The 21,508-nt window shown below is 38.3% G+C and overlaps 1 protein-coding gene across 2 annotated transcripts in view; it reads left to right on the top strand.

The window, feature by feature from the left end:
* The window catches only part of PRKACB (protein kinase cAMP-activated catalytic subunit beta), a 412,367-nt gene extending 392,000 nt beyond the window's left edge, over positions 1-20,367 (top strand). The window contains exons 9-10 of one of the 2 annotated variants that reach the window (XM_053693314.1): positions 780-944; positions 16,921-20,367. In XM_053693314.1, the coding sequence (XP_053549289.1) occupies positions 780-944; positions 16,921-17,046 (291 nt within the window). In that variant the 3' untranslated portion in view covers positions 17,047-20,367. The remainder of the gene's footprint in view (positions 1-779; positions 945-16,920) is intronic. The other variant, XM_053693315.1, reaches the window with a different exon arrangement.
* The last annotated feature ends 1,141 nt before the right edge of the window (positions 20,368-21,508 follow it).

Raw genomic sequence — 21,508 nt, 5'->3', positions numbered from 1 at the left:
TCAGATATCGGGCTTCTTGGAATACTTTTGCGCATTTCTTCTTTTGATGTCTGTGCTGCCTCTGAAGGGTTCTTTGGCAGGAACGTTCTTCAAGATGCAGTGTCTGGAAAATAGAAATTGCCTTTCCCTTTGTTCAACCCTTTCCTTATCGTGGACTTCACAACTTGGGTATTAAATCCCACACGTTAAGGTTCGTGGGCTCTCACCATCATATAAAAGAAAACAAAATGTATTACCTGATGGTAAATTATTTTCTTTCAGGATGTTGAGAGTCCACAAGACCCTGCCCAATTTGATTTTATTTCTGGCGGCAGTTTTTATTTGCACCTCTTTATCCCCTGCTTTGTCTTTCCTAGCTATTTGTGCCTTTCCTCTGCTCTGCTTTATGCTAAACTTAGTGGTACAGGTAGGTGGGAAGGCATAAAAGCTCTTCTGTTTTGGGGTTCTTTGCCTCCTCCTATTGGCGAGACACGTTAAGGTTTGTGGACTTTCACCATCCTGAAAGAAAATAATTTATTTGATAAGCATACATTTTAGTTTCTTTGTAAGTTTTTATTTTTTGACCCACCAATGAACAGATTCACATTTTATTACTATTTCATTAGTTTAAATTGTAAAGTGAGTAGCATGACTTTTATGCATAACCATTAATAAAATAGCTAAGTTTCTAAACTTTAAAAAAAAAGATATAATATGCTTTTGATCACTTCATCCCATAGCCACACTGTAAAATGTTTGGGGATTTAATATTTTTTTCTTTCTTTAATCTCTGCACTTAGGTACGGTTTCCATCACACTTCAGTTCAGATCTTAAAGACCTGTTAAGGAACTTGCTCCAGGTAGATTTGACCAAAAGATACGGGAATCTGAAAAATGGTGTAAATGACATCAAAAACCACAAGTGGTTTGCCACCACAGATTGGATCGCAATTTATCAGAGAAAGGTACAGATCACTTTTGAACTATGGTATAATCTTAACATTTGCGTTTTATACAAGTATCCAGTAACCACATATGGATACAGCCAATCAGAATTCTACCTCACATTATTTTGAAAAGCTTTTGCAGCATTCTCTTGTGCCGTTATTAAACTGAAACATCAGCTTTGACTGCAGCTGCGCAATATAAGATATTTATTGGGCAAATTTATCAAGATTACAGATGGACATGTTAAGTAGAAAGCTTGTCTGCCTGCAATTGCCACTTGCAATGTAGCATCATGTATAAATATTTAACATTACTTAGAGGCTCTTAATTTTGTGTGTGTGAGAGCAGGGCATGTAAATCACCCCGAAAAAGTGAGAGGCAAAAGAAGCAGTTGTGGTTGCAGACTATACGAAGCCTTAAAAGCTGCAAATGCGGCTTAACCCCTTAAGGACCAGGCCATTTTTCAATTTCCTTCCCTTAAGGACCAGAGCTATTTTTAGATTTCTGCAGTGTTTGTGTTCAGCTGTAATTTTCCTCTTACTCATTTACTGTACCCACACATATTATATACTGTTTTTCTCACCAATAAATTGACTTTCTAAAGATATTTTCATCATATCTTATAATTTACTATAATTTTTTTTTATAAAATATGATGAAAAAATGGAAAAAAAAACACACTTTTCCTAAATTTGACCCCCAAAATCTTATACATCTACAGCCACCAAAAAAACACCCATTTCTAAATTTTGTCCTGAGTTTAGAAATACCAAATGTTTACATGTTCTTTGCTTTTTTTACAAGTTATAGGGCAATAAGTACAAGTAGCACTTTGCTATTTCAAAACCATTTTTTTTCAAAATTAGCGCTAGTTACATTGGAACACTTGATATCTTTCAGGAATCCCTGAATATCCCTTGACATGTATATATTTTTTTAGTAGACAACCCAAATTATTGATCTAGGCCATTTTGGTATATTTCATGCCACCATTTCACCGCCAAATGCGATCAAATAAAAAAAAATCGTTCACTTTTTCACAAACTTTAGATTTCTCACTGAAATTATTTACAAACAGCATGTGCAATTATGGAACAACTGGTTGTAAGTGCTTCTCTGGGATCCCCTTTGTTCAGAAATAGCAGCATATATGGCTTTGGCGTTGATGTTTGGTAATTAGAAGGCCGCTAAATGCCGCTGCGCACCACACGTGTATTATGCCCAGTAGTAAAGGGGTTAATTTAGGAGCTTGTAGGGTTAATTTTAGCTGTGGTGTAGTAGAAATCCCAAAGTATTGAGCTAGGCCCATTTTGGTATATTTCATGCCACCATTTCACCGCAAAATGAGATCAAATAAAACATTTTTTTCACGATTTTAGGTTTCTCACTGAAATTATTTACAAACAGTTAGTGCAATCATGGCACAAGTGGTTGTAAATGCTTCTCTGGGATCCCCTTTGTTCAGAAATAGCAGACATATATGGCTTAGGCATTGCTTTTTGGTAATTAGAAGGCTGCTAAATGCCGCTGTGCACAACACTTGTATTATGCCCAGCAGTGAAGGGGTTAATTAGATAGCTTGTAGGTTTAATTTTAGCTTTATTGTAGAGATCAGCCTCCCACCTGACACATCCCACCCCCTGATCCCTACCTGACCCCCCCTTAAACAGCTCTTTTCTCTCCCCACCTCACAATTGTCACCGCCATCTTAAGTACTGCCAGTACTAAAATAAAAGGCAATTTTTTTTAATTTTATTTTTAATATTTATTTTGCAGTGATGGATCCCCCCTCAGCCCCCAACCTTCCTGACCCCCCCCCCATACAGCTCTCTAACCCTCCCCCCTCTACCTATCTTCCACCATCTTCTGTCTGTCAGTATCCATTTTGTCATAATACGTGTTTTTTTTTTGTGTTTTTTCCTAAATCATTTTCTGTAGTGTAGCTGCCCCCCTCAACACCCCCTACCCCCTCCATGATCCCTTTACAAAAATTTCCCTTCCTCTCCCTCCATCACATTAATGTAGCGTGCACTCATCACTACCCCTTGCGCTCCTGATGTATTGCGCGCACTTCAGGGACAGGAACAGGTAGTCCCTGCAGCGATGGGCCACCCACCTGCCTCCCTGCTACTGCTCCCACCCACCAACGAACGGCACCATCGCTGGGGCCGATGCAGAGAGGGCCTCTCTGCATCAACAACTCTGTAACTCTATTTCTGTAGTGCCCCACTCGTGGGGCATGCAGAAATAGCGCAATCTCCCTATTTTGAGCGAGATTGTGGCAAAGAGAAGCCCAGGACTGCAGCGACGTACAGGATGCTTAAGGGCATAACGACCAACGTTGTTCGTTAAGGGGCTAATACATTTTTCCACATGCTTGTATTTGAATCTGTGTTTTTGTTTAAAGGGACGCTCAAGTCAAGATAAACCTTTATGATTCAGAAAGAGCATGCAGTTTTAAGTCACTTACCAGTCTACTTCCATTATCAAATTATCTTTTCATATACACACTTTCTGGGGAACAATCTCCTACTGAGCATGTGCAGACGTTCACAGGGTATATGTATACTAGTCTATGATTGGTGGATGTCTGTTACATGAAAATGGGAGTAAAAAATAAATTTGCCAGAAAATAAAAACTACTGCTTATTTGAAATTCACAGTAGGTGTTATTGCATTGTCTTATTATGCACATGTTAATTATGCAATTCTACTGCATTTACTGTGTGTATATATATATATATATATATATATATATATATATATATATATATATATATATATATATATATATATAATTATAGTTACAATTTGACACTTCTATCTATTCTTGCTGTGCTGTGTGGGTAAAGTGTGGCTACTCTTCCATCAGTACTTATTTATTCATGTGTTCTTTTGGGATAGTATAAAAGAGCATAACCTATGTGTATATATGCACTTCACATAAAAGTGATGGTAAATCCAAGCGTTTAACAAACGCTCGGATTTACCATCACTAAAAAGCAAGAGGAGTTTCATTGATCAAACGTGTGCAAAAGGGTGCTAAACTCACCCTTTCTGTGCCATTGCACAGCGCTAAATTAAGGGGCTACGGCTGACCACGACACAACAGCCTTCTACCAGTGACATGCTGCTTGCACCTCTGAACTTATAGCAGGGCGTGCATACAGAAACCTGTCAGTTGACACACACAGCTATTGTTTCTATAGGTGCAAAAGTCACCTCATTGAAGGAGATTGTTGGGCTGAATTTAGCGTTGTGCAACGGCACAGAAATGGTGAGTTCAGCACCCTTTTGTACACGTTTGACCAATGAAACTCCCCTTGAATCCTAGCGTTTGTTAAACGATTGGATTTACCATCACTGAAAGTGTGCTTACACATGTAGCATATTTAGTTGTTTTTTCTCCAACATAGGTGTGTCCGGTCCACGGCGTCATCCTTACTTGTGGGATATTCTCTTCCCCAACAGGAAATGGCAAAGAGCCCAGCAAAGCTGGTCACATGATCCCTCCTAGGCTCCGCCTACCCCAGTCATTCTCTTTGCCGTTGTACAGGCAACATCTCCACGGAGATGGCTTAGAGTTCTACTCCAATCTGTTCATAGTTCCCAAAAAAGAGGGAACGTTCAGACCAATCTTAGATCTCAAGATCTTAAACAAGTTTCTCAAGGTCCCATCGTTCAAAATGGAAACCATTCGAACAATTCTTCCTTCCATCCAGGAAGGTCAATTCATGACCACGGTGGATTTAAAGGATGCGTATCTACATATTCCTATCCACAAGGAACATCATCGGTTCCTAAGGTTCGCATTCCTGGACAAGCATTACCAGTTCGTGGCGCTTCCTTTCGGATTAGCCACTGCTCCAAGGATTTTCACAAAGGTACTAGGGTCCCTTCTAGCTGTGCTAAGACCAAGGGGCATTGCTGTAGTACCTTACTTGGACGACATTCTGATTCAAGCGTCGTCCCTTCCTCAAGCAAAGGCTCACACGGACATTGTCCTGGCCTTTCTCAGATCTCACGGATGGAAAGTGAACGTGGAAAAGAGTTCTCTATCTCCGTCAACAAGGGTTCCCTTCTTGGGGACAATAATAGACTCCTTAGAAATGAGGATTTTTCTGACAGAGGCCAGAAAAACAAAACTTCTAGACTCTTGTCGGATACTTCATTCCGTTCCTCTTCCTTCCATAGCGCAGTGCATGGAAGTGATAGGTTTGATGGTAGCGGCAATGGACATAGTTCCTTTTGCGCGCATTCATCTAAGACCATTACAACTGTGCATGCTCAGTCAGTGGAATGGGGACTATACAAACTTGTCTCCGAGGATACAAGTAAATCAGAGGACCAGAGACTCACTCCGTTGGTGGCTGTCCCTGGACAACCTGTCACAAGGGATGACCTTCCGCAGACCAGAGTGGGTCATTGTCACGACCGACGCCAGTCTGATGGGCTGGGGCGCGGTCTGGGGATCCCTGAAAGCTCAGGGTCTTTGGTCTCGGGAAGAATCTCTTCTACCGATAAATATTCTGGAACTGAGAGCGATATTCAATGCTCTCAAGGCTTGGCCTCAGCTAGCGAGGGTCAAGTTCATACGGTTTCAATCAGACAACATGACAACTGTTGCGTACATCAACCATCAGGGGGGAACAAGGAGTTCCCTGGCGATGGAAGAAGTGACCAAAATCATTCTATGGGCGGAGTCTCACTCCTGCCACCTGTCTGCTATCCACATCCCAGGAGTGGAAAATTGGGAAGCGGATTTTCTGAGTCGTCAGACATTGCATCCGGGGGAGTGGGAACTCCATCCGGAAATCTTTGCCCAAGTCACTCAACTGTGGGGCATTCCAGACATGGATCTGATGGCCTCTCGTCAGAACTTCAAAGTTCCTTGCTACGGGTCCAGATCCAGGGATCCCAAGGCGGCTCTAGTGGATGCACTAGTAGCACCTTGGACCTTCAAACTAGCTTATGTATTCCCGCCGTTTCCTCTCATCCCCAGGCTGGTAGCCAGGATCAATCAGGAAAGGGCGTCGGTGATCTTGATAGCTCCTGCGTGGCCACGCAGGACTTGGTATGCAGATCTGGTGAATATGTCATCGGCTCCACCATGGAAGCTACCTTTGAGACGAGACCTTCTTGTTCAAGGTCCGTTCGAACATCCGAATCTGGTCTCACTCCAGCTGACTGCTTGGAGATTGAACGCTTGATCTTATCGAAGCGAGGGTTCTCAGATTCTGTTATCGATACTCTTGTTCAGGCCAGAAAGCCTGTAACTAGAAAGATTTACCACAAAATTTGGAAAAAATATATCTGTTGGTGTGAATCTAAAGGATTCTCTTGGGACAAGGTTAAGATTCCTAAGATTCTATCCTTCCTTCAAGAAGGATTGGAAAAAGGATTATCTGCAAGTTCCCTGAAGGGACAGATTTCTGCCTTGTCTGTGTTACTTCACAAAAAGCTGGCAGCTGTGCCAGATGTTCAAGCCTTTGTTCAGGCTCTGGTTAGAATCAAGCCTGTTTACAAACCTTTGACTCCTCCTTGGAGTCTCAACTTAGTTCTTTCAGTTCTTCAGGGGGTTCCGTTTGAACCCTTACATTCCGTTGATATTAAGTTATTATCTTGGAAAGTTTTGTTTTTGGTTGCAATTTCTTCTGCTAGAAGAGTTTCAGAATTATCTGCTCTGCAGTGTTCTCCTCCTTATCTGGTGTTCCATGCAGATAAGGTGGTTTTACGTACTAAACCTGGTTTTCTTCCAAAAGTTGTTTCTAACAAAAACATTAACCAGGAGATTATCGTACCTTCTCTGTGTCCGAAACCAGTTTCGAAGAAGGAACGTTTGTTGCACAATTTGGATGTTGTTCGCGCTCTAAAATTCTATTTAGATGCTACAAAGGATTTTAGACAAACATCTTCCTTGTTTGTTGTTTATTCCGGTAAAAGGAGAGGTCAAAAAGCAACTTCTACCTCTCTCTCTTTTTGGATTAAAAGCATCATCAGATTGGCTTACGAGACTGCCGGACGGCAGCCTCCCGAAAGAATCACAGCTCATTCCACTAGGGCTGTGGCTTCCACATGGGCCTTCAAGAACGAGGCTTCTGTTGATCAGATATGTAGGGCAGCGACTTGGTCTTCACTGCACACTTTTACCAAATTTTACAAGTTTGATACTTTTGCTTCTACTGAGGCTATTTTTGGGAGAAAGGTTTTGCAAGCCGTGGTGCCTTCCATCTAGGTGACCTGATTTGCTCCCTCCCATCATCCGTGTCCTAAAGCTTTGGTATTGGTTCCCACAAGTAAGGATGACGCCGTGGACCGGACACACCTATGTTGGAGAAAACAGAATTTATGTTTACCTGATAAATTACTTTCTCCAACGGTGTGTCCGGTCCACGGCCCGCCCTGGTTTTTTAATCAGGTCTGATAATTTATTTTCTTTAACTACAGTCACCACGGTTTCATATGGTTTCTCCTATGCAAATATTCCTCCTTAACGTCGGTCGAATGACTGGGGTAGGCGGAGCCTAGGAGGGATCATGTGACCAGCTTTGCTGGGCTCTTTGCCATTTCCTGTTGGGGAAGAGAATATCCCACAAGTAAGGATGACGCCGTGGACCGGACACACCGTTGGAGAAAGTAATTTATCAGGTAAACATAAATTCTGTTTTTTTTTTGTTGTTGTTTTTTTTTTGTCCATACATCTAATTTGACTTTTTCTAACCAATTTTCCTGGTGAAAGATCATCCCATAGGGGCTATTCATTTCCTGGCTTGAACTTTTTGCTCTATCTCCCCTCATACCACAGATACTCTTGATTTTTGCCTCATAGAAGGATTACTTCTCATTCTACAAGAGCAGTGGCCACTTTGTGGGCCTTTGATAATGACACTTCTCTTGAACAGATTTGTAAGACAGCTACTTGGTCTTCCTTTCACACCTTTTTCAAATTCTGTCACTCTGACATGTACGTCTCAGACGAGGTAACCTGCTGGTCTTCGTTCCTGACCGGTTACTGCAAAACTAAAAATGTCTGCTTTGTGGTGTCCACAACTCTAAAAAGCCCTCTGTAGGAAAGAATAGCAGACTGAGGGTGCCCTATAACTTTACCCAAATCTGGATCTGTGCCACTGGACATTTTAAGAAATATATTAGTTGCTTGTTTTATAGCCATCATTTAAGATTTTAAAATATTAATCTGCTGCCCCATGTGCTAAGAACTTGACCATAACCGCTTTGTGTAGGTCTGGTTTAGTTTAGTTTTTAATAGAGGTGGTTATTCATCTTGGAGAGAGAGAAAGTTAATTCATACAGCAATATCAGTGTCCTACTCTCCAGTTATTTTTTCTTCTGAATAACAAGAAAGGAGGTGATTGTTAAAGGAACAGTAAAGTTAAAATTAAACTTTCATGAACAACTTTCCTATTTACTTCAGTTTTCTAATTTGCTTTGTACTTTTGTTATCCTTTGTTAAAAAGCATGAGTAGACTCAAAAGCAGCAATACACTACTGGGAGCTAACTGCTGATTGCTGGTTGCACATATATGCCTCTTGTGATTGGCTCACCTAATGTGTTCAACTAGCTCTCACTAGTGCATTGTTACTCCTTCAACAAGAAAATAGACGAAATTTGATTATTACTTTTTTTTGTATGCTCTATCTGAATCATGAAGGAAAAATGTTGGGTTTCATGTCCCTTTAAGTAAAAAATAGTTTTAAGAAATGAACCAAAAAGCTGTTTCTTTTTCCAGTGTGATAAATATCTGACTTTTCACGGTTTTCACATTAAAGGGACATGAAACCCAATTTTTGTATTGCATGAATTAGAAAGAGCATACAATTATAAACAACTTTCTAATTTACTTCTATTATCTAATTTGCTTCATTCTCTTGATATTCTTTGCTGAAAAGCATATCTAGATATGCTTAGTAGCTGCTGATTGGTCGCTGCACATAGATGCCTCCTGTGATTGGTTCACCATGTGCATTGCTATTTCTTAATTAAAGGATATCTAAAGAATTAAGCAAATTAGATAATAGAAGTAAATTGGAATGTTGTTTAAAAATGTATTCTCTACCTTAATCATGAAATATTTTTTGGGGTATAGTGTCCCTTTAAGCTTTGGTTATTTTATTATGCCACTTAAACACAGAAATAGCGGTTTGATTTAATATTAGTCTCTGTCTTTGGAGAGTTGCAGTGGTAGTTCATAAAAGGAAACTGGTTGTTTTTGTTTTACAAGTTGACACTGCAGTGGTGGTGATAATTCTCTGTATATCAATTACTTGAGACAGGATGCTATTAACATTGTGTTCCTTGTGAATTGCAGATATTTCAGTAGTGGCTTTTATGCATAACATTAATTATCTACTTCTTGTTTTCAGAATATACATTTTGTAAGCTTTTACTTGTTATACCGTTTAACAATTGTGATTAAAATGTCAAAATATACATTTAAAGATTTTTTTTATTATTATAACTAAAATTTAGTTTGACTATTTTGTTAATATAGTTTATCATGCTGTTTGTCAATACCAAATACATTTATTCATGTTCTATATTAGTCTCTCAAAAGAGGATATATATATTTCTTTCCACGTCCACAACGTCATCAATTGCTAACATTTTGCTGCCCTAGTATAGAAAGGCAGAGTTTACTCTGTTCTTTCTTTTTCTACAGGTCCCTGTGGGGAGTATGTGTCCTCTCATACCTTGTAAGCTGTCGTCCTGCCTGACAGCTAGATTGCAGGTAAGTGCCTTTTTGTCTTCTTAAGTGCCCATCTCCAAACCTAGAAGTTTGTCTGCACTTTAGGGGACTTGTATATCCTTTAGACAGGATATTTTTCTGGCAGGGAGCAGGCACTTTTATTGTGGCTAGAGACTAGGTGTTATTATCTCCTATTTGGCTAAAGTATTTTACTTTATGTGGGCTGTATTTAGCTATGCTAGCTGCTTATTTTGTATCTCACTTTCTGATTCAGTATGAAAGCTAGATGTTAACTGCCATGCCAAGGTGCGGTCTAGACACGCTTAGAGCGGACCCTCTGGGTGGTGGTAGAGAAAATGTCTGCTGCGTGCATTTTCTATGTATATGACAGACCGTTTGAATGTATTTTTTTCACATTACACTTGGGTAGCTTCATGCCGTCCCAATAACAGAAGGGCTGAGGACTATTTTGCAGAACGTAATGTTTTTGATCTTCCGCCATTAAGGGGGAGGTGACTCTTCATGGCGGGGAGGACGCTGCAATCCTTGCAGAGGGAGAAACAAGTGCTTGTATTTTGACTGCGCAGTTTCTCGTCGGTGAGTCATGTGACCTGTTTCTCCACTTCAATTCTTTAGCGGAGCGGTGTCTTTCTGATTGCAAATTTCTCTGTATTTAAGGGATTGGTAGGAGAACTTTCTGCCGTCTGTGCTTAGTCATTTCTTTATTGAAAGCTGATTTAGTCAACTCAGTCAGGCTGAGGTGTAGGAGCTCTAATTTGTTTAATTAGCAAAGTACTAGACTCTCATCAAATATTAAAGTGACAGTACTTAATAAATTTATATTTTGCAATAAAAAAATGTATTCTCATTTTATTTTGGTTATGGGCATGGAGGTCTGTGTTTTTCTAATTATACTGGTATTTATTTAGGCACAAATTGTTTAGCTATACAATTCTGTGCTGCATCCTTAACTACAACTCTTGTATGTAGAGTTATATTGTTGCCTACTGAGCCCAATGTCTCTTAGGATGTTGTTGTTTAGGCAATGCCACAGTTTTCTCCTTAAACGTCTCAAGCCTTAATGGTGTCACATGCAGTGCCCTGCGGTTCCTCTCAGTTGCCTGGAGGCATATATTTGCCTGTAGATTTTGCTGCACAGATATATTTTGTGGTATCTGCAGCATTATCTGCTTTTCCTATGTTAAAGCGAAAACGCAAGAGGAAAATTTTGAGATTTAGACAGTAAGGTTTCTGTTCCGCCTACTGCTACACAGGTTGAGTAAGTTTAATTCCTTTCGTATATTCAAAGGAAAATCTTCTTGGAAACACAATCAGTTTTGGACAAGGGTAAGCATTCAAAGAAACCTGCAGCTGAGTCTGTCAGCATAAAGAATTTGCCCTGGTCCGGGATCAGTTCAAGTGGGGGCAATCTTGCTCTATTTTATCAGGTTTGGGTACGAGATGTCCCAGATCCTCGGACTGTGGACATAGTATCTCAGGGTTTCAGAATTGAATTCAAATATTTACACACCTCAAATTTATCTGCAGTCCAGATAAGGTAGAGGAGCATTATCAAACTGTGTTCAGGACCTTTCCTTCCTGGGAGTGATCATTCCAGTTCCAGTAAGGGAACAGGGCCTAGGGTTCTGTTTCACTCTGTTCTTGGTTCCCAAAAATGAGGGAACTTTTTGACCCATTCTAGACCTTAGGTGTCTCAAGTTGATCAGGGTATCATCCTTCAAAATGGAATTCATTCGTTCCATTCTTCCTTTGGCCCAAGAGGTCAGTTCTTGACGACCATAGTCCTGAAGGATACGTATCTTCATGCTCCCATCCACAGTGATCATTTTGAGCTCCTGGAATTTGCCTTTATAGACAAACATTCTCAGTTTGTGGTTTTGGGGGCTCTCTTGGCAGTGCTTTTAGAAAGAGTTTCCTTGTTCCAGCTACAAGGGTAGTTTTCTTAGGGACCATAATAGATTTCCCATCTATGAAAAATGTTCTGACAGAGGTCAGAAAATCTAAAATTCTTGCCTCTCTCTGCAGTCTATTGGTCGGCCATCAGTGGCTCGATGTATGGAGGAAATTTGGTCTGATGGTCGCTTCCAGTCCCTCTGGTACAGCTTAGTGGTCAGCACACCTAACTGGGAAACCAAAGGTTGAGCGTTCGAATCCACCCACAGGTGCTGGTCCTTTGTGTTGTGCCTTATTCTGCTGCTCTTGAAATTAAGAGAGCTTGTGGTCAGCTAAAGCTCCTGTTTCTTTAATGGACATCATTCCCTTTGCTCAATCCCATTTGAGAGCTCTGCAGTTATGCATGCTTAGGTTTCCTTAATGGATCAATGAAAGCTTAAAGCTTCAGACAACTTTAATTCTTTAATTTCTTTCCAGTCCTTTAATAGCTCAGTGCTTAAATGTTTTAGGTCTGATGATAGCGGCATCAGATTCTATCACTTTTGCACGGTTTCTTATGAGACCGCTTCAGCCCTGCATGCTATATCAATGGTGCAAGGACATCTTTCTTAAAGAATCCTCTCCAATTTTAAAGTGAAACAGTTTTTGTCCTGGTGGTTAATTCACCAATCCATTTCTCTTAAAGTGTTATTTGTGTGTCCAACCTAGATAATAGTCACAACAGATGTAAGTCTCTGGGGTTGGTATGCAGTATGGGGGTCCAGGAAGGCACATGGAGTTTGGTCTCCTCAGGAGGCGAGGTTGCCAATAAGTATGAGATTTCACGGGTCTTTTATTGAAATCTGAACAGCTCTTGATAAAGGTGGTTGATTCACTGAAACACTTTTTAATTTTTTTATTACATTTTTTAAAGATCTATTTGTCAAGTCTTCAATACAACAAGTTTTGAATCTACATCAGATTCCTAGTGAGTACATTCCTTTCATGCAGGTTGGGTAAAACATATTTCATTATCATTTGTGTTCCTTTCGAAAGCATAATTTGGAGATGAGTGCTGACATTACCTACATAACAAGGCCAGAGCCACCATCTATTACCTGTCTGTTAATTAGATGCCTTCCTTCATCAAAAAATGTTTTTGTCCTGGTGGACTCCACAGCTTGGGTATTAGTTCACAGGGGTAATGGCTTGTGGGCTCTCACTATCTTATGGAAGAAAACAAAAATTAATGCTTACCAGATAAATTAATTTCTTTCATCGTGGGGAGAGTCCATGAGACTCGCCCATTTTCTTTCCTTTCTTTTTTTATGGTGGAAGTTCTACTTTGCACCTTAGTTTCCCCTTTTTCCTTTCCTACCTACCTTCTTCTCCTTGGTTGGCTATACATCAGACTAGTAAACCAGAGAGGCGGCAGGGATTAATTGCTTTTGGAGTGTTGAGAATATTTGCCACCTTCTAATGGTAAGGAGTTGAATCCCAAGAGTATTGTCTTGTGTTCTCTCACCACCATAAAAAATGGATTTATCAGGTAAGCATTTTTTTTTATTTATTTATTTTGGTGTAGGTGGTGCTGAAAAGTAACCCTTCATTTAAAAGTGGGTAATGCACTATTTCAAGTAAGGGATTTGCTTCTTATAGGAAAATGTAAGATAAAAATAATATATGTACAAATTTTATAAAGTTTATACATTTTGCCAAGTGAATTATTAACTCCACTACTACATTTGTGTACCAATATGCCTCTCTTGTCCCTAAAAAGAGCCACACAGGTAGGCTCTAAAATAATAAATCAATGTATATGTATATGGATAAAAAAATTAGAAACAGTTGACTGTTTATGTGTAGCGAAACAAAGTTGCAATATACTATCATGATTTATTTTGTCTCTTTTTTTTGTAATTTAATTGTGGGGTTTTCTGCTTTAAAATATATAAGTGCAAATAACAGTCTGTATAACCCTAGTACATATTAGTACCTTATGGACTTGAGCAGGGTTGGTCTGATAAGGAACTGCATAAAATTGATATAATTTGCTAGCAAGATGGATGTGGCTAACCTTTTTTCTGCTCCAGTAACAACTCTGAATTTGCTCTTCCAAATAAAGCAAGTGGTGGGTGAAGAATAACTGCTGAAAAACAGTTGCCGCAAACAAGGTGTTAATGCATTAAAAAACATTTCAGACTCCCTAATTGCAAGACTTCAGGTTTTTACCCTGCATTTAAATGTGCTAAGTTGGAAAATCATCTTTCTAAATATAACCTATGTCAAGAAATATTCTTATGTTCAGTCATGTTAATCAAGTTTAGGGTTCCATGTAAAAAGCATCGAGAGCTGCCCCGGAGTCCTTGCGGGCTGGTTTGCATATGCGAGCCTGCTTCCTGCAATGTAAGAAGCAGCTGTCATTAGACCGCTGCTTCTTACACTCTACGCCAGGGGTCAGCAACCTTGGGCCCCCCAAATGTTTTGGAACACACTTTAGGCTGCCTGGTCATCATGGGAAATGTAGTTCCAAAACATCTGGGGGCCCAAGATTGCTGACCCCTGCTCTATGCTACCTCTGAGATGGCGAGGGGAAATGAGAGTTCGCTCACTCTTGGTGATTGACAGTCCCTTCTCTCACGCAATTGGTCGTGTGAGAGAAGGGGCGGGCTTTACTTGCTTACTTGAGCGTGTTATGATACATACGGGCAGCGAATCCTGTTCATCCACCGCACGTATGTAGCGAAGGCGAGCGAACAACTTCTTGAGTTGAGAAGCTTGTTCGCTCACTCCTTAGTACTTGGAGCTGTTAATGTTCTGCAATGTCATGCAGTCATTTAAGACCGTTCATATACTGGGACATGATTTGATTCTTATGTTAATATTTTGTTAGTCTTTCACCATCTTGACCACAAAGCATGTGAGCACAGCGCTTAGTAATAGTTTATATCTGGATTAAGATGCTAGTAAGATAAAGGGGTGTTTGGTTGTTTTTCACATTGCAGAGGAGTGGCTGGCTGGCTGGCTGGCTGGCTTTTGTACAATGACATTGTGTTACTTTTGTTTTTTTAATTGAGATGCACATTGCAAAATCTTTATCTTAGAAAAAAGTATCAACGGAACTGGAAAAAAATATGCATACTAAATACGAAATATAAAAATAATGCAGTTGTACTTGTTTCAATTTGTGGTTAAAATGCTGTAAATAAAGTTATTTAAAAAGAAAAGTCCAAATATACTTAGTGTATGTATGTGTGTGTGTATATATATATATATATATATATGTATATGTATGTTTGTATATATATGTATATATATATATATATATATATATATATATGTATATATATGTGTGTGCATATATACTGTGTGTGTGTGTATATATATATATATATATATATATATATATATATATATATATATATACACACATACAATGCCTTGCAAAAGTATTCACCCCCTTGGCATTTTTCGTGTTTTGATGCCTCACAACCTGGAATTAACATGTTTTGAGGATTTGCATCATTTAATTTACAGAACATGCGCACAACTTTGAAGATGTTTTTTTTATTGTGAAGCAAACAACAAATAGGACACAATAACAGAAAAAGTCAATGTGTATAACTATTCACCCCCTAAAGTCAATACTTTGTAGAGCCACCTTTTGCGGCAATCGCACCTCTAAGTCGCTTTGGATAAGTCTCTATGAGCTTGCCACATCTTACCACTGGGATTTTTGCCCATTCCTCCTTGCAAAACTGCTCCAGCTCCTTCAAGTTGGATGGTTTGTGCTTGTGAACAGCAATCTTTGTCTGACCACAGATTTTCTATTGGATTGAGGTCTGGGCTTTGACTAGGCCATTCCAACACATTTACATGTTTCCCCTTAAACCACTCAAGTGTTGCTTTAGCAGTGTGTTTGGGGTCATTGTCCTGCTGGAAGGTGAACCTCCGTCCTAGCCTCAAATCACGCACAGAGTGGTACAGGTTGTGCTCAAGAATATCCCTGTATTTATCACCATCCATCTTTCTCTCAACTCTGACCAGTTTCCCAGTCCCGGCTGCTTAAAAACATCCCCACAGCATGATGCTGCCACCACCATGTTTCACTGTGGGGATGGTGTTTTTTGGGTGATTTGACGTGTTGGGTTTGCGCCAGTTTTCTTTGATGGCCGAAAAGTTAAATTTTAGTCTCATCAGACCAGAGCACCTTCCTCCATACATTTTGGGAGTCTGCCACTTGCCTTTTCGCAAACTCAAAACGTGACATTTAGTTTTTTGCTGAAAGTAATGGGTTTCTTCTGGCCACTCTGCCATAAAGCCCAACTCTATGGAGCGTACGGCTTATTGTCGTCCTATGTACAGATACTCCAGTCTCTGCTGTGGAACTCTGCAGCTCCTCCAGGGTTACCCTAGGTCTCTGTGCTGCCTCTCTGATTAATGCCCTCCTTGCCCGGTCTGTGAGTTTTGGTGGGCGGCCGTCTCTTGGCAGGTTTGCTGTTGTGCCATTTTCTTTCCATTTGGTTATAATAGATTTGATGGTGCTCCTGGGGATCATCAAAGATTTGGATATTTTTTATAACCTAACCCTGACTTGTACTTCTCAACAACATTGTCCATTACTTGTTTGGAGAGTTCCTTGGTCTTCATGGCAGTGTTTGGTTAGTGGTGCCTCTTGCTTAGGTGTTGCGGCCTCTGGGGCTTTTCAAAAACGGTGTGTATATGTAATGACAGATCATGTGACCCTTAGATTGCACACAGGTGGACATAATTTCACTAATTATGTGACTTCTGAAGGTAATTTGTTGCACCAGAGCTTTTTATGGGCTTCATAACAAAGGGGGTGAATACATACGCACATGACAATTTTCTGTTTTCTATTTCTAAAAAATAGTTTTATGTATATATTTTTCTCACTTCACCAACTTAGACTATTGTGTTCTGATCCATCACATAAAATTCAGATTAATAAAACATTGAACTTAAGGCTACAATGTAACAAAATAGGTAAAAAGTAAAGGGGGGTGAATACTTTTGCAAGGCATTGTGTGTGTGTGTATATGTATATGTATATATATATGTATATGTATATATATATGTATATATATATATATATATATATATATATATATATATATATATATATATATATATATCCCCTAATGTAAAAAAAATATATATATATAAACATGCTTTTTTAATGTATTGTTTTTTTCCTAATCTCGGTAAAATGTTATAGTTTGTTTACACAATTTTTTTTATACATGATTTTTCTGAACCAGTTTTCCCGCTACAGAGAGGATATGTGCTAGTTGTCTACTTGACATGTGAATATGACTACATTAGATTAAGAGCTTTATTAACTTCTTTATGACTTTTCTTTGCTGTAACTCAGGTGGAAGCTCCCTTCATACCAAAGTGCAGAGGGCCAGGAGATACCAGCAACTTTGATGATTATGAAGAAGAAGATATCCGTGTGTCTCTGACTGAGAAATGTGCAAAAGAATTTGCTGACTTTTAAGATGTATGTAAGGACAAGATGACATCAGGGCTCACATTAGGATCTTTGCACTCTGTTAACAGATGGGGTGGAGCTGAGACCATCACATGTCAAACCAGTTACCTAGTTCCTTCATTCCGCAAGGCTGACTGAGGTCTATATTGCCATCTTCCATGTGTGCAGTTTGCACCAACCCTTTTAACTAGGCACAATTAAGCAAGCTACTTGTGCCCTAAAAACAGAATACTAGACCACTTTCCTTCTTATCTTTTGTTTTGTCTTTTCTGTTACATTTCTGTCTCGTAATTTTCCCCCATGTCCTCACCGTTTTTGTTTTTTAAGTAGTATTTTACCCAACTACACTCCCTTTTATTTTGAAAATGTATTATTTGTGTGAGTGATCCGGGAGATGTTGCAGTGTAATTTAGATTGAAAGATGAGTCTTGCTTCTAGTCTGTGCCACCGTTTTTTTCTTTTTTGTTTTTATTCGTTTTGATTTGTGTGTCGATCCTTGTTTGAGGGTACAGGTTACTGTTTTTCAGTTCATAATTCAAATTAAAATTAGCCAATTTTTTTTTGGCCCTTTTTTTTTGGGTGAAATTCAGATAATGGCCATATACTCACAAATAAAAATAATGTCCATAAAGATTCATTCTTCCTGGAGATTGACCAAAACTGGGTAGAAATAAATTAGATTGCAATGTTTGGTTAGATAGACCCTGTGCCTTGGTTTTTTACACTTCTCTATTTAATTGCGCTGCCCCTTGTGTATTCCCTACCTGGGCAGAATGTTACATGACCAGACTGTATAGTGCATAGCACATCTCTTAGTTAAGAGTAATGATTTCCAGCTGGTCTTGTCTTACAAAATGTATAATGTTGACTTTAACTACCATGACACTCAATATGTTAAAGACGGCTTTTAATATTGCTAAGCCTGCTCTCTTAAATAAAGTTTTGGTCAGTATTTTTTAATTCAAAATAATAAATAAAAAATAACAATGTTATGACTCCTCAACTAGTTCTGTATTCAAACCTGTATTATTATTATTTTTTTAATTTGTAACTTCATCTGTTTAGCAAAAAAAGAAAAGAAAGAAAAAAGGAATATTCCTTTCTGACAAATCATGTGGTTTAGCAACTAAGACATTTTTTGGATGTGTTGCTACAACGTACGCAATTATATTCTGCTGGCTGTTAGGAGTATAAAAGGTTTTTGCCAAGTTTATTCTGGTATACTATATTAGTAAACAGGATGAAGTACTGTTAATATAACTGTTGATAACAGTGCTTCGTTCACCTGAAATAATGATGTTAGAAACTGCCACTTTTTTTTTTGTATTTGTTTTTTCTTATGGGTATTTTCTGCTTCATAATAAAACAAATTGTCTCTCCATGAAGCTGGATGTTTCAGTGAGAGAATGTACGGTCACACGTGGTATTTTGGCATAGCTATGTTTTTGTATTATCACCATCTGACTTACAGCTACCATGTGCTCGCTTTCAGCACTTTTACATAATTATTGCAGTGTTTGTTGAAATTCTGTGGCTCAACTCGTTTTCTTTAAAATTGTCCATATAAATTCTGTTTGTTACACTTCTCTATATCTCAGTGACCTGTCTTAAAAACAGCACATTTGGACAGTTTGAATGAACTAGTCCAATTTTATGATACATTTACATGCCTACAAGAATGAATTGTTTTTAATAAACTGATCTATATTGATATATAGCCATTGTATTTGTTTAAACTTCAATGGAAAGCAATCACAGGCATTTTTTTTGTTTGTTTTTTTCCTTTTAATCTGTATGACACTCCTTTAAAAAAAATCTGTATGACACTCCTTTAAGAAAAGCCTTTGTAGACATTTTACAACCAATTATAAGATGTACTATCTAACATTCTGTATGTCTTTAGGTCGTCAAGCATTTTTGCACAACAATGTTTTTAGAAGACTGACGCTGATCGCAGTCTTTGTCCACCCTTATTTACATATGTGCAAGAAAAGTATAAGATACTTTTGCTGTAGCAAATTTTATGTAACAAAATATATATATATAAATATATATATAAATATATATACGTCACAATAAATTTAAGAATTCTTTGTATGAAAATGTTAAAATCTTTTGTATTTCATTTAGACTGAGGATATGCTGTTGTATGCTAGCTGTATGCGATACAATTCTACAGTAACTTTGTTGTCGTTTATGAACTTTAAAAGATTTTAATAAATGCTGGAGATCACATATTTTTGTTCATGATTTTAGTTTTCCATATCAAGGGACATGATTTAATTTATTTGTAGGTATACTGTTGTATTTCATTCTAATGTTTGGATACTTTTTTCTCCCAGTTTAGCATAACTAAAATCTTCATCATGGAAATGGACTGCTTTGAAATATATTAGGCAGGCTTGATGAAGAGTTTCCAGTTATTATCGTTAAACAGCTGTATAAAGACGCACTTTGATATAATTATTTTAACATTTTAATTTGTTCCTAAGACTATATACTCTATGCACTTTTTATGTTCTTAACACTGGGATTTGCTTTATAACTATGTCCCATTTATTAAAATAAATCTTAGAAAAATGCCTCTGAACTCAAGTCCACTTGCAAACACTCAACATACACAAACTTTGATAATCCATGTCTATTTATTAATCTGTGTATGAGTTATTTTGACTGCTATTATTTTATTGATGCGGAAGTTGCTAGAAGCTCAACTTGTTAGAAGCAATTTGTATCCACAAATGCCACCATTTATTCAAAATTATATAATGATCTGACAGTATTACATTTCATAAACTGTTACCCGTGATCAAGATCTCTTCTTCTGATAATGCAACTACCACTTTTATGATATTATAAGTGGGTCAATTATTGTCCGGTAAAGACTTGAATTTCTGCACTCCCATTAAATGGCCATGTCGTTTTTAATATACTTCTAATTAATTAAAATTGATTGAAAATGCATCTTAAGTGCTTTAAGTAACCTCACCTCTTAAAGTGCAACTTTTAAACAATAAGTTGCCCTTTTTCACATGAAATATGGTTGAATATGACAGGTTCCTTTCTGGGTCCATTCACAATTTTAACATTGTCTTTTGAATGCTGTTCTATTAATTGTGTGTATATAAAGGAAAAATAACATTTATAGGGACTTATACCTGTCCACCTAAATATGTACATGGAACACAGCTTTGGACTGAATTTTTATTAAAAGATTATTCTTCAAAACAGAACAAAAAAAAAAAACTTAAATCATATTAATAATGTGCCGAGATCTTCAGTTAAACACCAAGGCTATCTTTGAAATAAAATATAAAAATTACAAAATCCTCTGAGTCTGTTGATCCTTTAACATGTAAGTATCAATGTTGCATTAAATAAGTTCTTTTGTCTATTATATATACAAAAAGGCAAAATGTAAGAATGCCTAATATTGCAAATTACACAGCAGATACATATGTTTCTTTCATGTAATTGGCAAGAGTCCATGAGCTAGTGACATATGGGATATACAATCCTACCAGGAGGGGCAAAGTTTCTCAAACTTCAAAATGCCTATAAATACACCCCTCACCACACCCACAATTCAGTTTTACAAACTTTGCCTCCTATGGAGGTGGTGAAGTAAGTTTGTGCTAAGATTTCTACGTTGATATGCGCTTCTCAGCATTGTTGAAGCCCGATTCCTCTCAGAGTACAGCGAACGTCAGAGGGACGTGAAGGGAGTATCACTTATTGAATACGATGATTTCCCTAACGGGGGTCTATTTCATAGGTTCTCTGTTATCGGTCGTAGAGATTCATCTCCTACCTCCCTTTTCAGATGGACGATATACCCTCAGTTTACCATTACCTCTACTAATAACTGTTTTAGTACTGGTTTGGCTATCTGCTATATGTGGATATGTGGACACCCATCCACATATAGCAGATAGCCAAACCAGTACTAAAACAGTTATTAGTAGAGGTAATGGTAAACTGAGGGTATATCGTCCATCTGAAAAGGGAGGTAGGAGATGAATCTCTACGACCGATAACAGAGAACCTATGTAATAGACCCCCGTTAGGGAAATCATTGTATTCAATAAGTGATACTCCCTTCACGTCCCTCTGACATTTGCTGTACTCTGAGAGGAATCGGGCTTCAACAATGCTGAGAAGCGCATATCAACGTAGAAATCTTAGCACAAACTTACTTCACCACCTCCATAGGAGGCAAAGTTTGTAAAACTGAATTGTGGGTGTGGTGAGGGGTGTATTTATAGGCATTTTGAGGTTTGAGAAACTTTTCTACGTTGATATGCGCTTCTCAGCATTGTTGAAGCCCGATTCCTCTCAGAGTACAGCGATTGTCAGAGGGACGTGAAGGGAGTATCACTTATTGAATACGATGATTTCCCTAACGGGGGTCTATTTCATAGGTTCTCTGTTATCGGTCGTAGAGATTCATCTCCTACCTCCCTTTTCA

The sequence above is a fragment of the Bombina bombina genome, chromosome 10 (genome assembly GCF_027579735.1).
Source record: "Bombina bombina isolate aBomBom1 chromosome 10, aBomBom1.pri, whole genome shotgun sequence".
Taxonomy (NCBI): domain Eukaryota; kingdom Metazoa; phylum Chordata; class Amphibia; order Anura; family Bombinatoridae; genus Bombina; species Bombina bombina.
The sequence above is the reverse complement of the archived record's forward strand: the minus strand, read 5'-3'. Positions and strand labels throughout refer to the sequence as shown.